Raw genomic sequence first — 19,235 nt, 5'->3', positions numbered from 1 at the left:
CAAAAAAATAACAAATTTAATTCAATTACTAAAAACTGCTTTAATATAATTATGTCAATTGTCATATCATAAGTGACATTTGAATCTGATGGATCCATTATCGCGTATTGTTGAAGACAATAACATCTTAACAAACAATTTGTAAAAATATTGTGTTTAGACTTTCATTCTTTAGTTAAAATCATTATTTCTACAAGTATTTTATTCTGAGAATATTCTCAATAGTTCGTTTGTTTTTAAAATTGGAAGTTAGTCGAAGAACATTAGGAAGAATTAGTTATATCTTTTTTGTGCTAGTAGTTCCTACAAGGTTTTGTGCATATAAATCAAAAAACTTTTTTATTTTCGTTATGCTTGAATGTAATTTACTCCAAAGGTAACATGGCGAATTTAAATTTCACAAGGAACATTGGAGGAGGCAATATTGGCAGAACAAGTGTTAGTTTTGGTAGTAATTCTATGTCAGGACATGTTACCCCAGTGTTTGGACAAAGAGCACCTTCGGAAAGGAGAAACTTAGCTTCAATGGGGTAAATATTGCTAATATATATTACAGTTAAAAATTCAATATTGTAAGTTTTGTCTATGCATTAAAAAAATTGTTGTCGCTATTTTCTGTAATTATTTAAAATAAATATTTACTTATGGGTCGAAATTTAAACATGGAATTTTTGCTAACATTTAACATTGTTGAATTTTTTCGATGTATACTTTTTGTAAATAACAATCACATAAGGATTCAATATTGCACCAAGTAGAGATATTACTCTCAATTTAAAGAAAAAAAATAATTATCCTGATAGTATTTATATTTAAAAATGTTGAACTAGAATTACTAGAAATACTTATAATTGATAAATATTGAGGTCTACAATGACAATAAATAATAGTGTTAAATATTTTAGATCGGTGTCACTATGTAAATATGCTCAAGCCAATCCTATTGTATAGCTAACAAATAAAAAGGAATATATTCATTTTATCAAATAACCTAAACATTCTCACAAATATATGTTAAAGGTATCAGATCTTTTAGAATTCTATTGTTACCAAAGGTATTTGATAACTACTGATAAATAACTGATAAATACTTATTTCATGCCAGAATTGTTTACAAATCAACACAACAATAATACTTGGCATGAACTAAGAAGAATAAGAACTGATCTGATATGAATGAAAAAGAATTGAGAGATTCATGTAAAATTTATCCAAGACTTTTAGGAATACTCCTTTTAAAAACATGTTCACAATATGAGGACCTGCAACAAGTGTTAATACATTTTAGATGTTTATTTCTCTAAAACAATGTATATGCTTTTATAAAACAAATGTTTCTTTTTATGTATTTCTGTTGTCATTTTTAGATATCCCAATTTTGTTACTTTCCAGAGACCTACAATTTACATAAAAATAATTTGTAACATACTGAAGTACTTATCATTTTATACAAAAAATTGAATTGGAATGATCAAATAAACAAATAACGGGAAAATGCAATAAACGCATAAACGTTTTCAGTCATCATAAATGGGGTACTAACTCAAATATTAGGTTACTTAATATTTTAAAAATCATTTATAAGATGAATAATGGAATAAGGTAGTACTATATTGATCCAAAAAAGAGAAAAAATTAAAAACCAATGTTTAAGACAATCTACTGGTGCTCTGAATAGCATTCCATTAAACGTATCAAAAGTTGAATGAGCAGAACCACTACTAGACATAAGAAGAGATATATATGAATAAACAATAGCAAGAAAAATTCAGACAATTTGTACATATCTTGGGAAAGAAAAAAATACCTATCGTATTAGACAGCTATAACTGGGTAAACAGCTATGTAGGCAACATTTTTGAAAATGAAAATTCTCCTTATCTTAGAATTTGTTACTATTTACCACGCAGAAAATGGGAGGACTATGAACTAATTTTTACAGATGGTTAATGCTTTAATAAGAAAGTAGGCTGTCCCCTGCTTAGTCTAAATTTAAAATACAGAAATTATGGGAATTAAACAAGCACTGGAATACTGTATAGAGTTTGAACATAATATATTTTTTATTTTTACTGTCAGCAAAATTGCAGTAATGAAACAATATTCTATGCAAATTCACAACATATTGCTACAAATATCTGGGAACTTTTCAGACGTTTGACAAATGTTAATAAGGATCTGAAGATAGGACATTGTGGAATACCAAAAAATAAAATCTTTGCAAAAACAAAACAAAACAAAAAATAATATATATATATATATATATATATATACATATATATATATATATACATATATATATATATATATATATATATATATATATATATACATATATATATATATATACATATATATATATATATATATATATATATATATATATATATATATATATATATATATATATATATATATATATATATATAAGACACATGCAAATAAAAACAAAATTAAAAGAACATTGGTAAACACAGTGCTGGTGGATGAATATATACCATTATTCAGCCCAGAGTAAAAAACAAACCTTGGTTCCATGAGGGAAGCAATAGAAAATTTATGAGAACACTCAGGAGAATAAGGTCAGGACATTGCCTTACATGTAAAATTTTTAATTAACAGAAAACAAAAACTGTCAATCTGGCGAGATTGAAACATTGAAGAATTGTCTTCTAGAATATGAATTAAATAAAGCAGCTTTGATGATATTTTACAATCAACTATCCAAATATATGCACTACTAGGCAGATTTTATAATTATAATAACAGCAGAAGAAATAAAAGTAAAACAACTACTCTACTATTTAACTAAGAATACTAATGTGAAATTGTAGTCAGTATATATTTTTTATTAATAAATCATCTTGATTATAGGTTTCATCTGATTTAAAATTAGTTATTTACAAAAGCAAAAATATGGATATTTCAACATATTTCAATTTTTATCAAAATATGACTTGACGTTGACAACTATAGTAATCAGGAGATTACCTACAACAACACCTAACCTAATTTTTAGAAGATAAATAATTAAATAATCATCATATCTATTTACACCTATTATTTCAAATTTCATGATTCGAAATGTTGGCTTACTGTTCTTCAATGTAGAAAACAATTACTTTCCTAAATGTATATATAGATTCATATATAGATAATAAAATAAATTCAAAAAAAGTTCTATTAAAAATAATCATAAGTTATTCACTACATTTGACTGAACTGTTTGTTCCAAACTAGTGTCATAAATTCACACTCACTACTTTGCTCTTGCAATTGTGGATTCAAACATATTTTTTTTGATTCTGACAATGTTTTTTCAGACCATTCAATTTTTGTGTATTCAATTTTTGGTTTCTATTTACAATCCATTCATAAATATGGACCCCATAATGTTTCTCTGTTTTCACTTTGCTTTATATCTAATAGAGGATTTTGGGTTTATCTGGCAGTGAAGGTTTTATAACAGCTTTATATATCTTTGATATAGTTCCAGTTTGTTGATATTTGGTTTTCCATATAGTGTTAATTGAATTAATGTTTCACAAATTTATGCACCATTTGAAAGTGTTATTTAGCTTGTTATAACTTGAAAATAATACAAACTTTAGGGCATCTAAAAATATTAGATTTAAGGCAAATGGTGAATCTGGGATTGTGGAAGGAAGAATTGAGTAAGTTTCTAGATTCTGTTTCTTTATTTAATTTTTTATAGCCGACTATCTTGTGAATATCAACTGAAGGTAAATTAAATATGTCCCTGTATATTACATATTTCACGTATTCTTAGTATAATTTATTATATTCATTTATATAAATATGAAATCCAGTTTATTGTTTCTCATTAGGTAATTTATATTTTATTTTGTTACAAAATAATATGTTTACAAAGTAATTACAAATGATATTATATTTAATTGCTAGGGTAACATAATTACGATAACAAAAAGTGCAGTTTGAGTTTATTAATATCATTATTTAAGATAATTATTTCTAAATGTTGTAAATACTACTGTTTGGCGCTCTTTTCTACACTTCTATTTATTTTTACATATCAAAGTAGTTCAACTAAAGGGTTTCAAGTGTTAGCAAGTATTTGACTTAATTAATATGTGACCTTGAAAATTTTTGCGCCTTGGCTATGGCCAAAAGCGAGGACTGAAAACAAGCTCTACAGATGCTTGATTGAAGTTATTGTAAAGTATTCTTGATATGAGTAGAGGTATTGGAAAACGTCTTGAGCTATAATCTTGGAAATAGTTGTGCAAAACTAAATGGCAAGAATGCACAGAATTATTAAAGTGAGGCCTGAAAATGTCCGTTTGAAGTTACCATAAAATGGGTTTGCATCTTATAGCCCAGGAGAAGCGGGTTAAAAATTAGATTATAATGTTATTTAAAAATAGAATTTAAAACATTGATTTATTTATTATTCACAAATCATTTAGATTATTACAGCCTTAAGCTTATATTACACACTATCTAAGATAAAAATTTAATCTCCAGTTCATGATTAGAATTGGAGATAAAAGTTTAAGTTGAAATTAAATTTTTTTACCAATATGAATATTTTTCCATACACCAAACCGAATGTGCTTCCACATGATTCCAAAAAAAGGTCTTTACAGAAAAGTTTCATACATTATTTTTCTACTTACTGTAGGTGTTGTCCATTACTATAGAAAATAAAAAATCTATTCCACGCACTAGTGCTAAAAAATTCTGTACGCATTAGTGTGTGAAGAAGACCTTGTTTATTTAGTATTATTACACCAATAACTAAATATCAAATTTTATTCTAGATTCTGATATTAATTTATATTGCACTAAATGATCTAAACTTCTTGGTAACATACATGATACAATCTCAACGAAACGAGTTTGTTCTTATAGAGAATGGAAAATATTAATAATAATTAATTAAATAATAAAAGCTGAAATTAAAGTAAAAACATAACAGTGCTCACGATGGGCTTGCATTTTAAGTCGTCATCGTCGTCGGCTCCATTATATTAAAATTCACTTTCACTGTCACTACTATCCTTTCCCAATACCAGAACGTATTTTTTGAGCATTAGTAATTAATTTTTGTTCCAACCACTAAACAAAATTTGTATTGCTCATATCGTCGTGATAGTCTCGGGCTTGCATTCCCAATTTAAAAATTGTAAGCGCCTAGGTATGAATTAGCTGAGCGACTTTTTTATATATTTTCGTAACTTTCTTAACTATTCAATTCTTTTTGTTTCTATGAATAATTTCTCCGTTAAAACTTTCCTGTTATCTTTAGTTTTTTTTTTTCATTTGAATCCTATTCTTTTAACCAATTTAATCTTTTAAACGAATCAAATTTGCCAGTAAAATTTATCCCATTTTTTACTGATTTGAAGATTCTTTTCATGATAGGCTTTCTATTATGAAACAAATTCCTCAAATTCATCATTGATCCTTTGAAAGTTGAAGGTTTTCGAGGGTTTTTCGAGGCGATCAGAGATTTAGGGTATTCTGTTCTTTTTCTATTTTCATAAATTGATATACACTATTGTCGAGCTTCAGAATTTGTCTGAAACAAAAGATTGCAAGAATTAATGAACATACATTTTAACATTTAAAAGTGAATATGAAAATTAAAAAAAAATTACTTTCCAATTATTTTTTTTTATTTTAATATACAAAATTCATATACCCATTTTTTAAACCATTTGAAGTAACAGCTGAAGTATATTGACTATAACTTGACTATAAATCAAACTTTATTTTATTTAAAACTTATTGTTACATACCTTACTGTCAAGTAACTTAATCCACTGCCTAGACAAATTATTGTTTACGAACGTCCACTAAATTAATCTGAGAATAGTAATTATTGAATATATTAAATTAAATAAAAAATTGACCAAAACGAAACGAAAGCCACCGCACTATTAAAATATTCGGAATCGAAGAAACCAAGTGAACGAGAGTGTGATTGAAAAGTGCCCAAAAATTGTTAAAAAAGGTAGTAGGGTCTTATTTTAAACGTAAAATTATGGTCTGTGTCAGTATGACTCATAGATCTACTCGATTTCCTCTACAAGATTGAATTTTTATTGTTAAACATCACTGATTACCCTAAGTAATAACTCAATTTTTAATCATTTGACAATAGAAGACTATAAGTAAGCTCTGAATAATGTTTATTGTTCACTATCTTTTAATATTACTTTAATGGAATTGGTTTTGGAAAAGTCGCAAAAATTTATTATTTTGGAGCATTTATTTAATTAAGGCAACTGTAATAGCCCGGTCAATTTCATAGTATTCCTTTATAAATTATTATCAAATAAATAGTTATATCTTTAGTAGGTAAAATCTGTAAATCACAAAAATAGATAATAAAATAAAACCGTTTATTATGAAAAACTGGTGTAACGATATAACAAATATTTAGATTTTGATAGTAAATATGTTGAAAAGGGAAAAAATGTTCATATTTTAGTTTGTATGAGTTCCTTTTGCTAAATTATGAAATATTTATTACTTGATATATGACCATAACAACACTCACCACACAACATTATAAGGGAAAATTAAGGAAAAAACAATTGAAGAGACAAAATAGCTCTGGAGAATTAAGAATTGTATATTAAAATGAAGTATTTGAGAAAGTGAATGCTTAACACAAATTACAAATGATTTTAGCTAGATCCAAAAATGTGAGAACATTTAATAAGTAGTTGGGGGCTTTGAGATTTATGGGTGCTTCAAATAGGTGATTGGGATGACTTACCCATGAATGATAATTTTAATCAATCCTCAAAAAAATAGAATTAAATACCAATAAGCTCAAGAAATGTGCTATTCATTTTTGCATATAAAATTATAAGATATAAACATGTCACAAACATAAAAATAAGTGTATACTGTATAATATTACACATTTTAGTGTAAAGATACATGAATACAATAGCACATGCAGAATTAAACATACATTAATATATTTTAATAGTTGTAGAAATATTTGGAAATATAGCGAAGTTAGTTGGAAAATCTAAAATAATACCAAAAATAAAATTGTGATTAGAATAAAAAACAGCAGTTTGTATTATGTATGAACTTAGATTTTGAAATTACCATCAAAGAAGAAACTAATGAAAGGTTATTTTTTTCGTTTTAAAGCTGGTTATATTTATTATCCTACCCTATACATAAAAATCTAATTGAGTTTCGTAAATATTAAAGTTAGCATGCTGAAAACCACGTACTGTAGTGAAACCACAGGTTTTCTCCCATATTATTTGCTATAACTTTGCTATTTGTTTCATTTGAAACTTCTATTTTTATCTGAAAGCTGTTTATATTTATTATGAGATTCCTTTTATGAAATTTTGATTAATTTCCATAAAATACCCACGCTAGTCTATTTCTGGAAAAAATGTCATATAACATAATCCATGCTTAATTTAATCCAAATTTTTCAGGTATAACTAGTTCTTGTTTACTTTCTTAAAAAATACCATGTTTTGTATAACTTAGCACTGATCAGTAAATAAAATTTTATAATCATTGACTATGAAAGTGGTGTAATTAATTGAGGTGGCATTACAGATGGTTGCCAACCAGTAGCCTGTTATTTGACATTTGTTTTATATTACGTGTCAAGAGTTGCTAATTTAGATTACAAATTTTTGTTTGTCTTAAAAAATATTTATTTATTTAATTATAAATATTCATACAGTTAATAGGGCGATGAATATAACACAAAGAGTAATCTTATATTTAGAGGATGAAGATAATTTCACTATGAATAACAAATTGAAGAATGAAAAGAGAAGAGGATAGAGATAGAATCTTCATCAAATTACAATATTATTACTGACTAGTTTCTTCCGAACAAAATTAGGAAAAATGTTTGTAACAAATAGACAAAATTATGCAAAATAATAGACAAGTGTACTTTACAAAAAGAGATAAATTCCAGCAAAAAATTTCAATGTGGAAATTGTAATTGTTCATAGAAATGTAAAGAACGTGTTTGTTAAACATGACATAAAAATTTTTGATAATTTTTGAAATATAGGTGATTTTAATAAGCAAAATGTATAATCTTTATTGTAATGTTCAATGTAAATTTGTCAAAAGAAGGCGTATAAATAATTCGTGTATTAAAAGAGATACACCTATAAATCTACTGCAGAATTGATCGTATCCTAAAAACTCGTGAAAATACTTCGAAAGATATACATAGAAAAATGAATCGCTATAGTAAAAAATTTAGTGAGCTAGATATTCCGATATTGTTTAGTAAAAGTATAAATTTATAATCGGTATAATAATATAATGCAAGGTGAATAAATTGAGTTCAGTTAATGAGTGGATCAATCACATATTACGAGTATAAGCGAAATGTTCAACAAGAGTTTTCACTATTTACTGGACAACAAACTTAATATGTATGAGAATCTCAAAAGTGTACTTTATTACATAAAATATGAAGGACAAATATTTAAATCTATTATATATAATGACACTTCCTGAAACACTGCTAAAATTTGAAAAACTCGCCTTTAAAGGAGTTATTACCTAATATACGCCCGGTGTGCTGCCACTTAAAGAGCATACATAAATCCCATTAAAATATCTTATAAGTTTGACAGTGTAATTGGAAATACTACTTCTATTTTATATATATAAATTGTGTATCGTTGGATTAAGTAATTAAAATGATATTAGATTTTTCCAAATTGAAATTAAACGATTTTTACAATGCTCTAATGGTGAAAGTACTTTAGCTACATTTGCAGCAGATGTAAGTATACATTAGTTCAGTAAAGTGCCTCTAAAACAAATTTATATAACCAAAGTACCTATTGATAAACAATAGAAAGATTGTCAGACGTCATATAATTGATATGCAAACCTTTCTCGATCAAGAAAAATGAACTCACACCACTTTCAAAATAAACGGTCCATATTTTGCCAAAACATACAGATTTAGTTTGTCTGCCTGAACATTTGACCAGATATTTAACCAATTTTTAGAGGCAAAAATGAAATTTCGTATCGAGCAATTGTTTGCATGACGAAAGGAGAAATTTTTTTATGAATTTACAGAATGTTAAATTTTTTCGGTGTCACAATCAGATTACTAATATGAAATTTATATTGTGGATAGACAACCGCACCGGCTCCGGTCAAAACTAAATGTAGTTAAAACTAGTGTGACGAATACACAGCTGCACGCCATCAAAAGTCGAAAGTCTTATTTTAATATAATGGAAACTATAAAATATGGCGGGCGATTCCCTTTATTATTGGGTAGCCATGAACTAAGTTCTAAATATTTCTGAAGAATTAATAAAATTAACTTATACAATTTTATCTACGCACGTTTACCCGAAAAACATTACGTTTTAGTGTTGAATGACGAAGCAGTAGATAAATTGATGCTTAAGGGTAAATAAAGCACTTGATAATCAAAGAAGCAAGAGAATTGAACAAGATCTTGAGGATACCAGGGATGAATTGGAAAAGAGACTAGAAGCTGCGGGGAGCTCCAGAACGGAAAACGTCCAAAGGTGACTGTTCGAAGCAACAAAGAAGATCGAAGCAAATTTGGAGGACGGGCAACTAATTAAAAGGGAACAGAAACTGGGTGGCTGGAGCGATGGTGATAAAACGATAAAAGCTACGGGTGTTTGGATGATAAATGGATTTTCCGTCGAATTATTAGGCCACTTTATGTGTATTCACAGGATCGTATTTCATGTTAGACAAAAAAGTATGAGGACTGAAAATGAGGAAATTGTCCTAAAATTTAATGATGAAGATGGTGCCACAATGCGACTGGCATTTCTCTATCTATCAATATGATAACTACAATTGTACCATTATATGGTCAATTAATCATATAAAATTCAATATTTCCAATCGGATTGTAGCAGGTAAAAAGCATTGAAGGTTTCGGTAGATTCAAAAACAAAAATTTTATTTTTTTTTCCTTTTTAAACGTTATAAAAATGTAATCTTTGAAAAATTTTTCATTTATTTGATTTTTTTTTCTTTGCTTATTTAATTTTTTTTAGGCCCCATAAAAACGTGGTTTTCAATTGTTTTATTTATTTTATTGTTTGCTGGAGACGAGGGACTCCATCATTTTAACATCAATAATATATTTTAACTATTTTTTCCAAGCGTCTCTCTCCTGACAAATCCGTTTCAGGCATATTTATAAACATAATAGTGGGTAATTAAGAAATAAAACTCGAGTTGTTCAAAGAACTGGCCTTTTCCTTCCTTCTTTTCATTTTTACTACTTGCCCATTTGAAAAACTATAAGCTGCACACTAATTTCACTCACTTCTTTCTTAATGATCCATAAAAAACCAATAAAATTTTTGTTAGAAATGAATATTCCTATATTTTTGAGAAATATTATTCTTTCATAATTTCAACTTCCAATTCACTTCACAAAAGTTTTCAGAATTTTAATTGATTTTGATTTCTGCCTCCTTTACTATTTGATTCAATGTATTGTTTCAGAAGTATAACCGTTTTGTGAAATTCAAATGTGATGATTCACACATGACTAGATACTTTTAACTTTGTATTAATTTTATTCTCAGGTCGGGAGAGAGGGTAAGTTATAAAAAATAAAAAACGATTTATCTCGATTCCCAGCGAAACTACAATTTCTACGCTAGTTGAATGGCAAAAGACCTATAACTTTTGTATTTAAACTTTTTTCACATAACCTTAAAATTTATGTGAAAAATTCAAAAAACCAAGTTTTTGATTTTTTATTTCTCTCTAAATTTATATATAGAAAAACGTGGAATTCCATGTTACATAGAAGAACATGAATAATTGAGAGTCTAAAAATTTCATAAATATCTAAAAACTGTATATAATGATCAAAGAAAGTTTCCAGATGCCAGTTTTTTTTTTCGATTTTTTTTGTCTTTTCTAAGAAATTTATCATGGTGATGATAAAATTTCTTACACCATCAGAAAGTAGAGATTTCAACGAACAGAAACTCGACGACTATTCCATCTAATTGGAAAGGCAATACCCATACAAAAATGAAAAAGGAGTTAGACAATAGTATACGGAGCCAAACGCGGTCGTATCAGGTAGACGGCTACAAACTGCGGCAATCAGCGATATCATCGAAAGAATTCACCAAATGTTATTGAGCGACTGTCGTTTCAAGGCTAGAGATATAGAACAGGCTATCGGAATATCAAATATTTGCCATATACTTACTAAAGAATAATGCATGCGTAAACTATCCACGTGTTAGGTGTCGCGTTTGCTCACTTCATAACTAGAACTAGTAGGTGAAACCTGATTCGCCTACTGCACTCTTGAAGCAAAAAACAGTCAAGACAGTATATTGCAAAGGTCCAATTTGCTCCGAAAAAGGCAAAGACGGTTTCATGGGCCCGAAAAGTTTTCGACCGTTTTTTTGGTATATTCATTGGATTATGTTCATCGTCTATCAAAAAGGTAAAATAACAGGAGAATACAACGAATCTTACAGTTGCTTTTACAGTAGAAATATTTTTATCAGACGAGAACCATGTTGAAAAATGAAAAAGATTATGGAACAAACTCTTACTTCTGTGTTAGGTCGGAAACTTTTCAAACAATCCTCGTATAGGTAGTTTAATTCAGTAATATTGAACATACAGCTTCAGTCTCTGAAGACGATAACTTAATTATCGAAACGTACGTCAGGCGTGTAATTGTGAATTTTGGTGTAGTGGTAGTGTTAATAGTGGTTCAGTATGAATATCACCAACTTAGTCATATCAGAAGGTTTAGTTTATCTTCGATCTCTAGATACAATAAATTGAGACGGTCTAATTGTGAGTAGAGGTTTAGCTCGAATTGTTGTTTATGGCAGGCTATTGGGGTCATCCTTTGATGTCGTTAAAAAGTTATAGTAGTAACCTAGAATTTACAAATGTTTATATTCACGTCGTTCGAATCGCCTTATAATTCAATTTTTTTTAATTTATTATTTTGTAATGTTCAATATATTTCTAACATATTTATAATCCTATATTTAGATCATTAGAACTCGAAAATTTTATTCTATTGTTAAAAATATTCGATAAGTTGCTCTATTTCCCACAAATTTCTCTTTGTAATGTTTGTATCCTTCAGGTTAATATGATCCAATATAATGGATATTAAATTAAATTAAACTCTAAATTCCTGAATTTTTTTTTTTTTAATAAAGTATGGTTTAATAGAAAATAAAGCAAAGTAAAATAATAGGTGTTGACAAACAAATGATAAAGGAAGATGAAAGCAAAGGCAAAACAGTAAAATAATGAATTATAGTGACTACATTAGAATGAAAAATATAGAAAAGAAACTAAACTGTGGAATATAAACACGAGTATAAATCAAAAATTGATTTTAATGTGCTCGTGCGAAAATTTAGGGGCTAGGAACATGAATATAGAGAACCTCTAACTTAGAAAGGCAACAAAATGCAACAACCCTAAATACTTCCCATGGCGAAAAAATCTTTACTTTTACCCAATGTGTGCATACGAACTTTGACCCATTTCACAAAATTACATAGATTTATAACCTTTACTTCCTCGACATCATCCGACTTCCGCGACAACGCCCACTTACAAGTCTGAGTTTTTGTGTTTAAATTGGGACCCAAGTTAGTAAAAATGTCCCGCATACATCGTTTTACTGTGTTGCTCAAGTATCCTAGATTATTATATCTAATGTGACATTTTCTGTAATCGGTTTTCCTAGTTGAAGTAAAAGTTAGTGTCATTGGTCATTCGGTTTAGAATATCTCCATAAAATACAAGCAATATCTAATAATAGGCCAAAAATGGCAGTTGGTCATGTATTGCAAATGCAAATCTTTCGTGTAGAATATTGGTTCACAATTTTATCTACACCTTTGTAACGTTTAGCGAAGTTTAAAGTATGGTTATTTAAATGGTTTATCCTCATCATCGTAGAATGTATAAGTACAAACAGAACAAAAAACCTGGAACAGGTAGATTTTTATTTTTAAATTAACAATTTACAGTTTGAAAATATTATCCCCCTCCAGCACTCCCTCGAAAATTTCAAAAAAAGAAGGGGGGTCGTGTGGCACTTTGTTAGAAAGGGATTTCAGTCCTCTGTTAAGCAATATAAAGTTTTTTTTTTTAATTTGGTGCAATCATAACTAACAAAATTGATTTTAAGATGTAAAATTGTGATAGTGTCCTTATCACAAAACTTTACGTATAATAAAGATAACAATGTCGCATAATATTTAGAATGTATTTTGCAATGTACTTACAATTAAATTAAATGTTCAAAATGACCAAAAGTCAAATCGGGGGATCTACCCGGTCATTCGATCGCTCCACCTCTTCGAATCCACTTGCTGGGAAAAACCTCGTTTAAATAATATGTAACTGTACGTGCAGTGGAGCTCCGTCATGTTGGTAGTAAATAGATTGATCTATCTCATTTGGATGATGAACATCAGGAAAAAGGCTTTTTAATGTAGGTACTAAGAAGATAATCAAAAAATCTAGATAAACCTCACCATTAACAGTGTCCTCAAAAAAAAACCTCCAATAATTTTATTGTTTATGATATCAGCCCAAACGTTCACTTTTTTAGGATATTGAGTATGAGTCTCACACATTCAGTGAGGATTTTCTCTCCTTCAATATTTACAATTTTGTTTGTAAAGTGTTCCGTTTGAATGAAACGTCGCATCATCAGAAAAAAGTATTTCGTTTATGAATCTGTGTTCATTCTGTCCATCATCAATTTACAGAATTCTTGTCTTCTATCAGGATTATCTTCATTTATTTCCTGAACCAACTAAACTTTGTAAGAGTGGTACTTTTCTTTATGCAAAACTCTCAAAATAGATGATTTACTTACATCATTGTCGGCGGCAAGTTCTCGAGTTGTTTTATGCGGATTTTCCTCAATATCTAAATGTACCTACATGTAACTTTTTTTCATCAGTAAATTGAACATTTCTACATGGTTTTTCAATAATTTTTTCCATTTCCAGTTTCACGAAACATATTTTTTTAATTCTGCTAACTGTAGACTACGAAACGTGTTGACCAGAGTATTTATTATTAAAAAGTTGACAATATCTCTTTTGCTTTTGTTTTATTACCACAACTAATCATAATTAAAATGACTATTCTTTGAGTCTCAGACAAATGAGCCGTAATTAAATTAAATACGCGCACAAATATTATACTGACGTCTTTTAGTAACTTTAAATACCTAAATGACAGCAGCCTACTAGATTCATATCAATTGTTTATTTGGCTTTTTGACTAATATTTTAGTATTTTCAAAAATTTTTTCCTGATGTTTAGCAGAACAGATACGAAAATATCTTATTATTTCTAAAGTATATTTCAATAGACCAGACAATCTTGCTGATTTAAAATATAGGATAACGAAAGTAATTTTTAATTTTGAACATTTAATTGTAAGTACATTGCAAAATACATTCTAAATATTATGCGACATTATTATTTTCATTCCATGTAAAGTTTTGTGATTGTGACATCAAAATTTTACATTATAGAAATTAATTTTTCAGTTATGATTGCAACAAATTTAAAAAAAACTTTATATTGCTGAACAGGAGGTTAAAATTTCTTTCCAATAAGGTGCCAAACGATCCCCTTTCTTATTAAGGAGGGGGATAATATTATCATACTTTAAATTGTCAATTTAAAAATAAAAATCTACCTGTTTCACATAATACCGCTAAAATTAAGTTTATTGCATACATTTTATATAAACTTGTAACTTCATACTATATGAATTTTTAGTATTAGTTTTTGCCTTAATTTCTAGGCTGTATTTATGTGAGTTACTTTTCACGTAAACACGTAAAGAACATATTTCCCTAAATGGTACGAACTACCCATCTGAGTTGACATATAATTAAGATTAATACGTACATGTCAATATTTATCCATTCAGTACACCTTTTTAAACGAAATTCCAACAATTTAATCGAATCATGCAATAAATATTCAAAAATATTTTCCTAACATTCGTCCCAGAATATTTCCGAATATTAAAATGTAAATCGTAATTGTAGCCGATAATTGATTTTTTAACGAGATATTTACTTTATATGAAATTAATAAATTTGTTAAACGAGTGATTTGTAGAACATTAGCTTTATAAATATCTCAAGCACACAAATCAAAACAAGCAGTGTTATGGAAAATAGATGATATCGTAAGTAAATATATACAATGGGCTAGTGAAGTAACGGTTTAAATTCATTTTCTACGTAATTATGAATACATAGGAAAAATCCCTCAACAAGTCAATATATACGTAATATGAAATTTTTTTTTCAATTAAAATTTTTGGCATGTTTTTCAAAACAATAGCTTGTGGGTGAATGAATCGACGAGATATGTTCAGAAAAAAAAAGAATTTTTATAATTTGCGAACTTAGCTGTATTTAAATTTTTTTTATTATACAAATATATGTTTTGTTTTTGAAGAATTAGAGGGTGCTCAAAAGCCTATAGCGAATTTGCATTTAGTATGTAGGTAAATGAAAGCTTTCAAGATAATGGTGACGAAAGCCTTGGACGACCTAGCACATCAACAACCGATAAAATCGTGGTAAAACTGAAATTAATCTTAATGAAAAATCATCCGATCACAATCAATTGTTGATGATCAATAGGTTCATACCATGGATTTATTAGAATGTTTTTGTGAATGAAACATGTAAAAACTAAGTTTGTTTTGAAATATGAATTTTAAATAAAATTAGCAGCTAATGGAAGGTGCTTATATGTCAACAAATAAAATCAACGACGATACAGAATCACGTGTTTTACGAAAGATGGATACGATATTCTAACTAAAACTTAATATTCCCCGTGGAGTCATTCGGACTCGCCAAAAGGGATAAAGTCTCGACAAGTCTTATAAAACGTAAAGGTTTTCCTATTTTCCAAAACAAAGGAAATGTTGAAGGATAGTAGTTTTATAAGCATACATGATACTAAAAGCATACGAAAGGGCTAATGGCTAAATTCTAAATGATTTGAAGTGTTACAAGGATTGGAAAAACCGATAGCACAATTGTATCTTATCTAATTGAGACTATATAGAAGGTGACAACATCAATGTTGTATAAATATTTTCTACCCTTTAAACAGTACTTGAAATCCAGAATATACCAGAATGAATATGATTGTGGAGAACATAATAAGAACAAAAAAGATAAAACAGCTCTGGCTCAACATTATTCCACCGATTGTCACATTTTTAATTTTGATGATGTGAAAATTCTAGATAAAGAACATAAAAATGCAAAAAGAACTATCAGCGAAATGATATACTTAAAACTGAATGATACAGTTAATAACCGTGCGGATGTGGCCAATCTCGGGGTTCAATATAACCATCTTTTGAATGTTTATAAGACAACCCACTATGACCGGACTAGTATTGGATGGTAATAATTATTAGAATAATTCCAACAGTTTCTACCGTTAATGCTTTTGTTATTATTAGAAAATATTTGCAAGTATTTTACTGATAGATGTATCTTAACAGGAGAATTATCTCTTCGTGCGGAATTTGTATATAAGTATTTTAGGTTAGGTATTTTATCTTTTGACTAACGTCTAATAATTTAAAAAGGTATGTTATTTGCATAGGTTTTAATTATATGTGTATGTATTGGTTTCTCTAAATAACATTTTCATTGTTCTGTTGTTTTATTTAACAATGTTCTTGTTTGTTTATGTTATATAGTTTGTCTTAGATGCAGTGTGTCCTATTCGTTTATATATACATGTTATAGATATTTATATTGATACACTATTTGTGTATGTGTGTTTGTTTTACTGTTAATTTCACATTTTTTTGTTTACTTGTTTATTTTCATCAACGTTTCAGTTATTATGTACCATATATTTTTAGCCTTGATAAAGATCAAATAAAAGATCGAAACATTGGCATTTTAAAAAATTCTTGGACGGTTTTATTTTGTGTCCTCAACCCGCAACACCATTCGAAATTACATACTAGTAAGGACAATAATATCAACAATGATAAATATTTTTCTATTATGACCGTCAGTGGCAACTATAATGTACATAAAAGAACAAGCATTTAATATATTGAAAGTTCTCGACCCAACTCCAGATCCCAAAATATGGTAAGCTAGTATTCCCGGAATTGAAACGACTAGCTAATTTTTTCTTGTTTACGATGTGAAAATTGATTCATACCGGTTTTTCATTAATTTTCGTACCTTATCAATATTTCAGGTTTACAAAAAATATTAGTATATATTATAAGATAGTATGGAATATACACCATGTGATTTTTTGTATCCTTAGTTTTGTTTTATAATTTTGTAAATAACATTCTTAAAATAATTGAATCATTTAACAACGTCTATATGGATTTCACAATAATAATAACTAAATAGCAAATTTTCAAACAAATCCAAACCAAGAAAAAAATAAATCATATACCGTTGTACCTTACACTAGTCAATAATAAAAAAAACTGAAATATATCTTATCTAAACACAACGTCACCGTATGTAAAAAATCAGAGGATACGCTAACCTCTCCCCTGTTATTAACAAAATTTAAAAAAAAATTACTATGCAATAATTAAAAACTAAAATACGGAACAAGTTTACTAAAAATTCATCAACTGCTTTACACAAGCACGAATTTGATTTTTAAAACAAAAATATCATCTCAAGATAAATATAACCAAAAATTAACAATGAATGGCATGAGTTGTTTACAACAAATTGAATTATTATTAGCTAAAGATAAACAAGAATTAAAAAATTTTCAAGATAGATAAACTGATGTCTAATTTCACATTTCACTGACATATCTGGTGACATTACGGGCTGACATTTTAATAATAATTTTCTCTACTACCATGTGTAAACTACACACTGTAAAGACACACTTCACTTTACGTATTGGTAAGTAAAAAAATTATTATTAAAGGTTCCCTAGCGTAATAGCTAAAGTGAGAGACTCACACTCGGGAGGTCCCGGGTTCAAGTCGCTCCCATCCAATTTTTTGGTTTTTCGAAGATATCGAACATAAAATTTAATAATTGCAAAACTTTAATATTAGTATTGTTAATTATTGAAATCATCTAATGTTTTATTAATTTGTTCTAATTTTGATTAAAATTCTCAAAATATTATTCAATATATAATATGTTTTATTAGGGATCAATAGAAGTGTTATAGTTTCTTGTAAGGAAAAATTAAACGCACTAGTAACTTAAATTTCAAAACCACGTTTTGCTCACACTGTGAGAAATATTATTTCTCACAGCACTTTGCCCACACCACATAAATTTATATGGAGAATCAACAAATATCGTTGAAAACTTAGTTGGCTATTGTCAACTTTAAATAGTTGACACAACTGTCGGATTATAGAAGTTTTTTAAATTCTTAGGACATAATTATACCAATTTATAATAAAAAAGCCGTGAGCAGCAGAGCTCCATCACGAAAGTCGAATTTTTCGTCAAATGAAGAATTTAACTACACAAACAAATCTTTCTATAAAATGAATTTCTTGGAAATGATATCAATTTTCAATCTTATTTCTTTATATGGAAAATTTGCTATTCCTCAATAACTTTTCATTTCACAAGTTAACTCTCTCTCTCTCGAATGAAAATTCATAATTTCTATAGACCCGGTGGTCTCGAACCCTCTTGTTCAATTCCAATTGACAACAAAGAAAAATTTGTCATAATGACAAGAAATTTCGAAAATGGGAAGTAAAAAAAATCACCCTAGCAACGATCATACTCGTATTATTCATTAAATAGGAGGCGGTCTAGTTCAACAATTACAACGATCAAAATGATTTCGGGCTTTTTGTGCTAGAAGTACTGAAGAAGAAAACTTTGAACTTGAGAAAGACAATTCTTCAACATCACCCCTACTTGCATGCGAAGTTCGAACCCTTTAGTTAAACTTTATCTGGCCAAAAAATTAGAAAATATAACAAAAATGACCATAAAATGGAGAGGGGTGGAGATGGAAGGTTTCGACCTTAGACAGGAAATCATCTCGCAACTAATTGAACCTACATGTGAAATTTCATTTTTTAGTCGCTTTTCGTTTGAACTGCAGAGGTGAGCAAAGGTCAAAAACCACTTTTTTGCACTGCTACCACTCGAAATATTCATTTGTTT

General features: G+C 28.3%; 1 protein-coding gene across 1 annotated transcript in view; it reads left to right on the top strand.

Moving 5' to 3' along the window:
* Nucleotides 1-65: 65 nt before the first annotated feature.
* Nucleotides 66-19,235, top strand: part of LOC130444271 (CCR4-NOT transcription complex subunit 2) — a 35,201-nt gene continuing 16,031 nt past the window's right edge. The window contains exon 1 of the mRNA XM_056779340.1: nt 66-530. Coding sequence (XP_056635318.1) covers nt 382-530 — 149 coding nt within the window. The 5' untranslated portion in view covers nt 66-381. The remainder of the gene's footprint in view (nt 531-19,235) is intronic.

Source organism: Diorhabda sublineata, chromosome 5 (assembly GCF_026230105.1).
Source record: "Diorhabda sublineata isolate icDioSubl1.1 chromosome 5, icDioSubl1.1, whole genome shotgun sequence".
NCBI classification, from domain to species: Eukaryota; Metazoa; Arthropoda; class Insecta; order Coleoptera; family Chrysomelidae; genus Diorhabda; species Diorhabda sublineata.
Note: the sequence above shows the minus strand (reverse complement) of the source record. Positions and strands in the feature narration are given on the sequence as shown.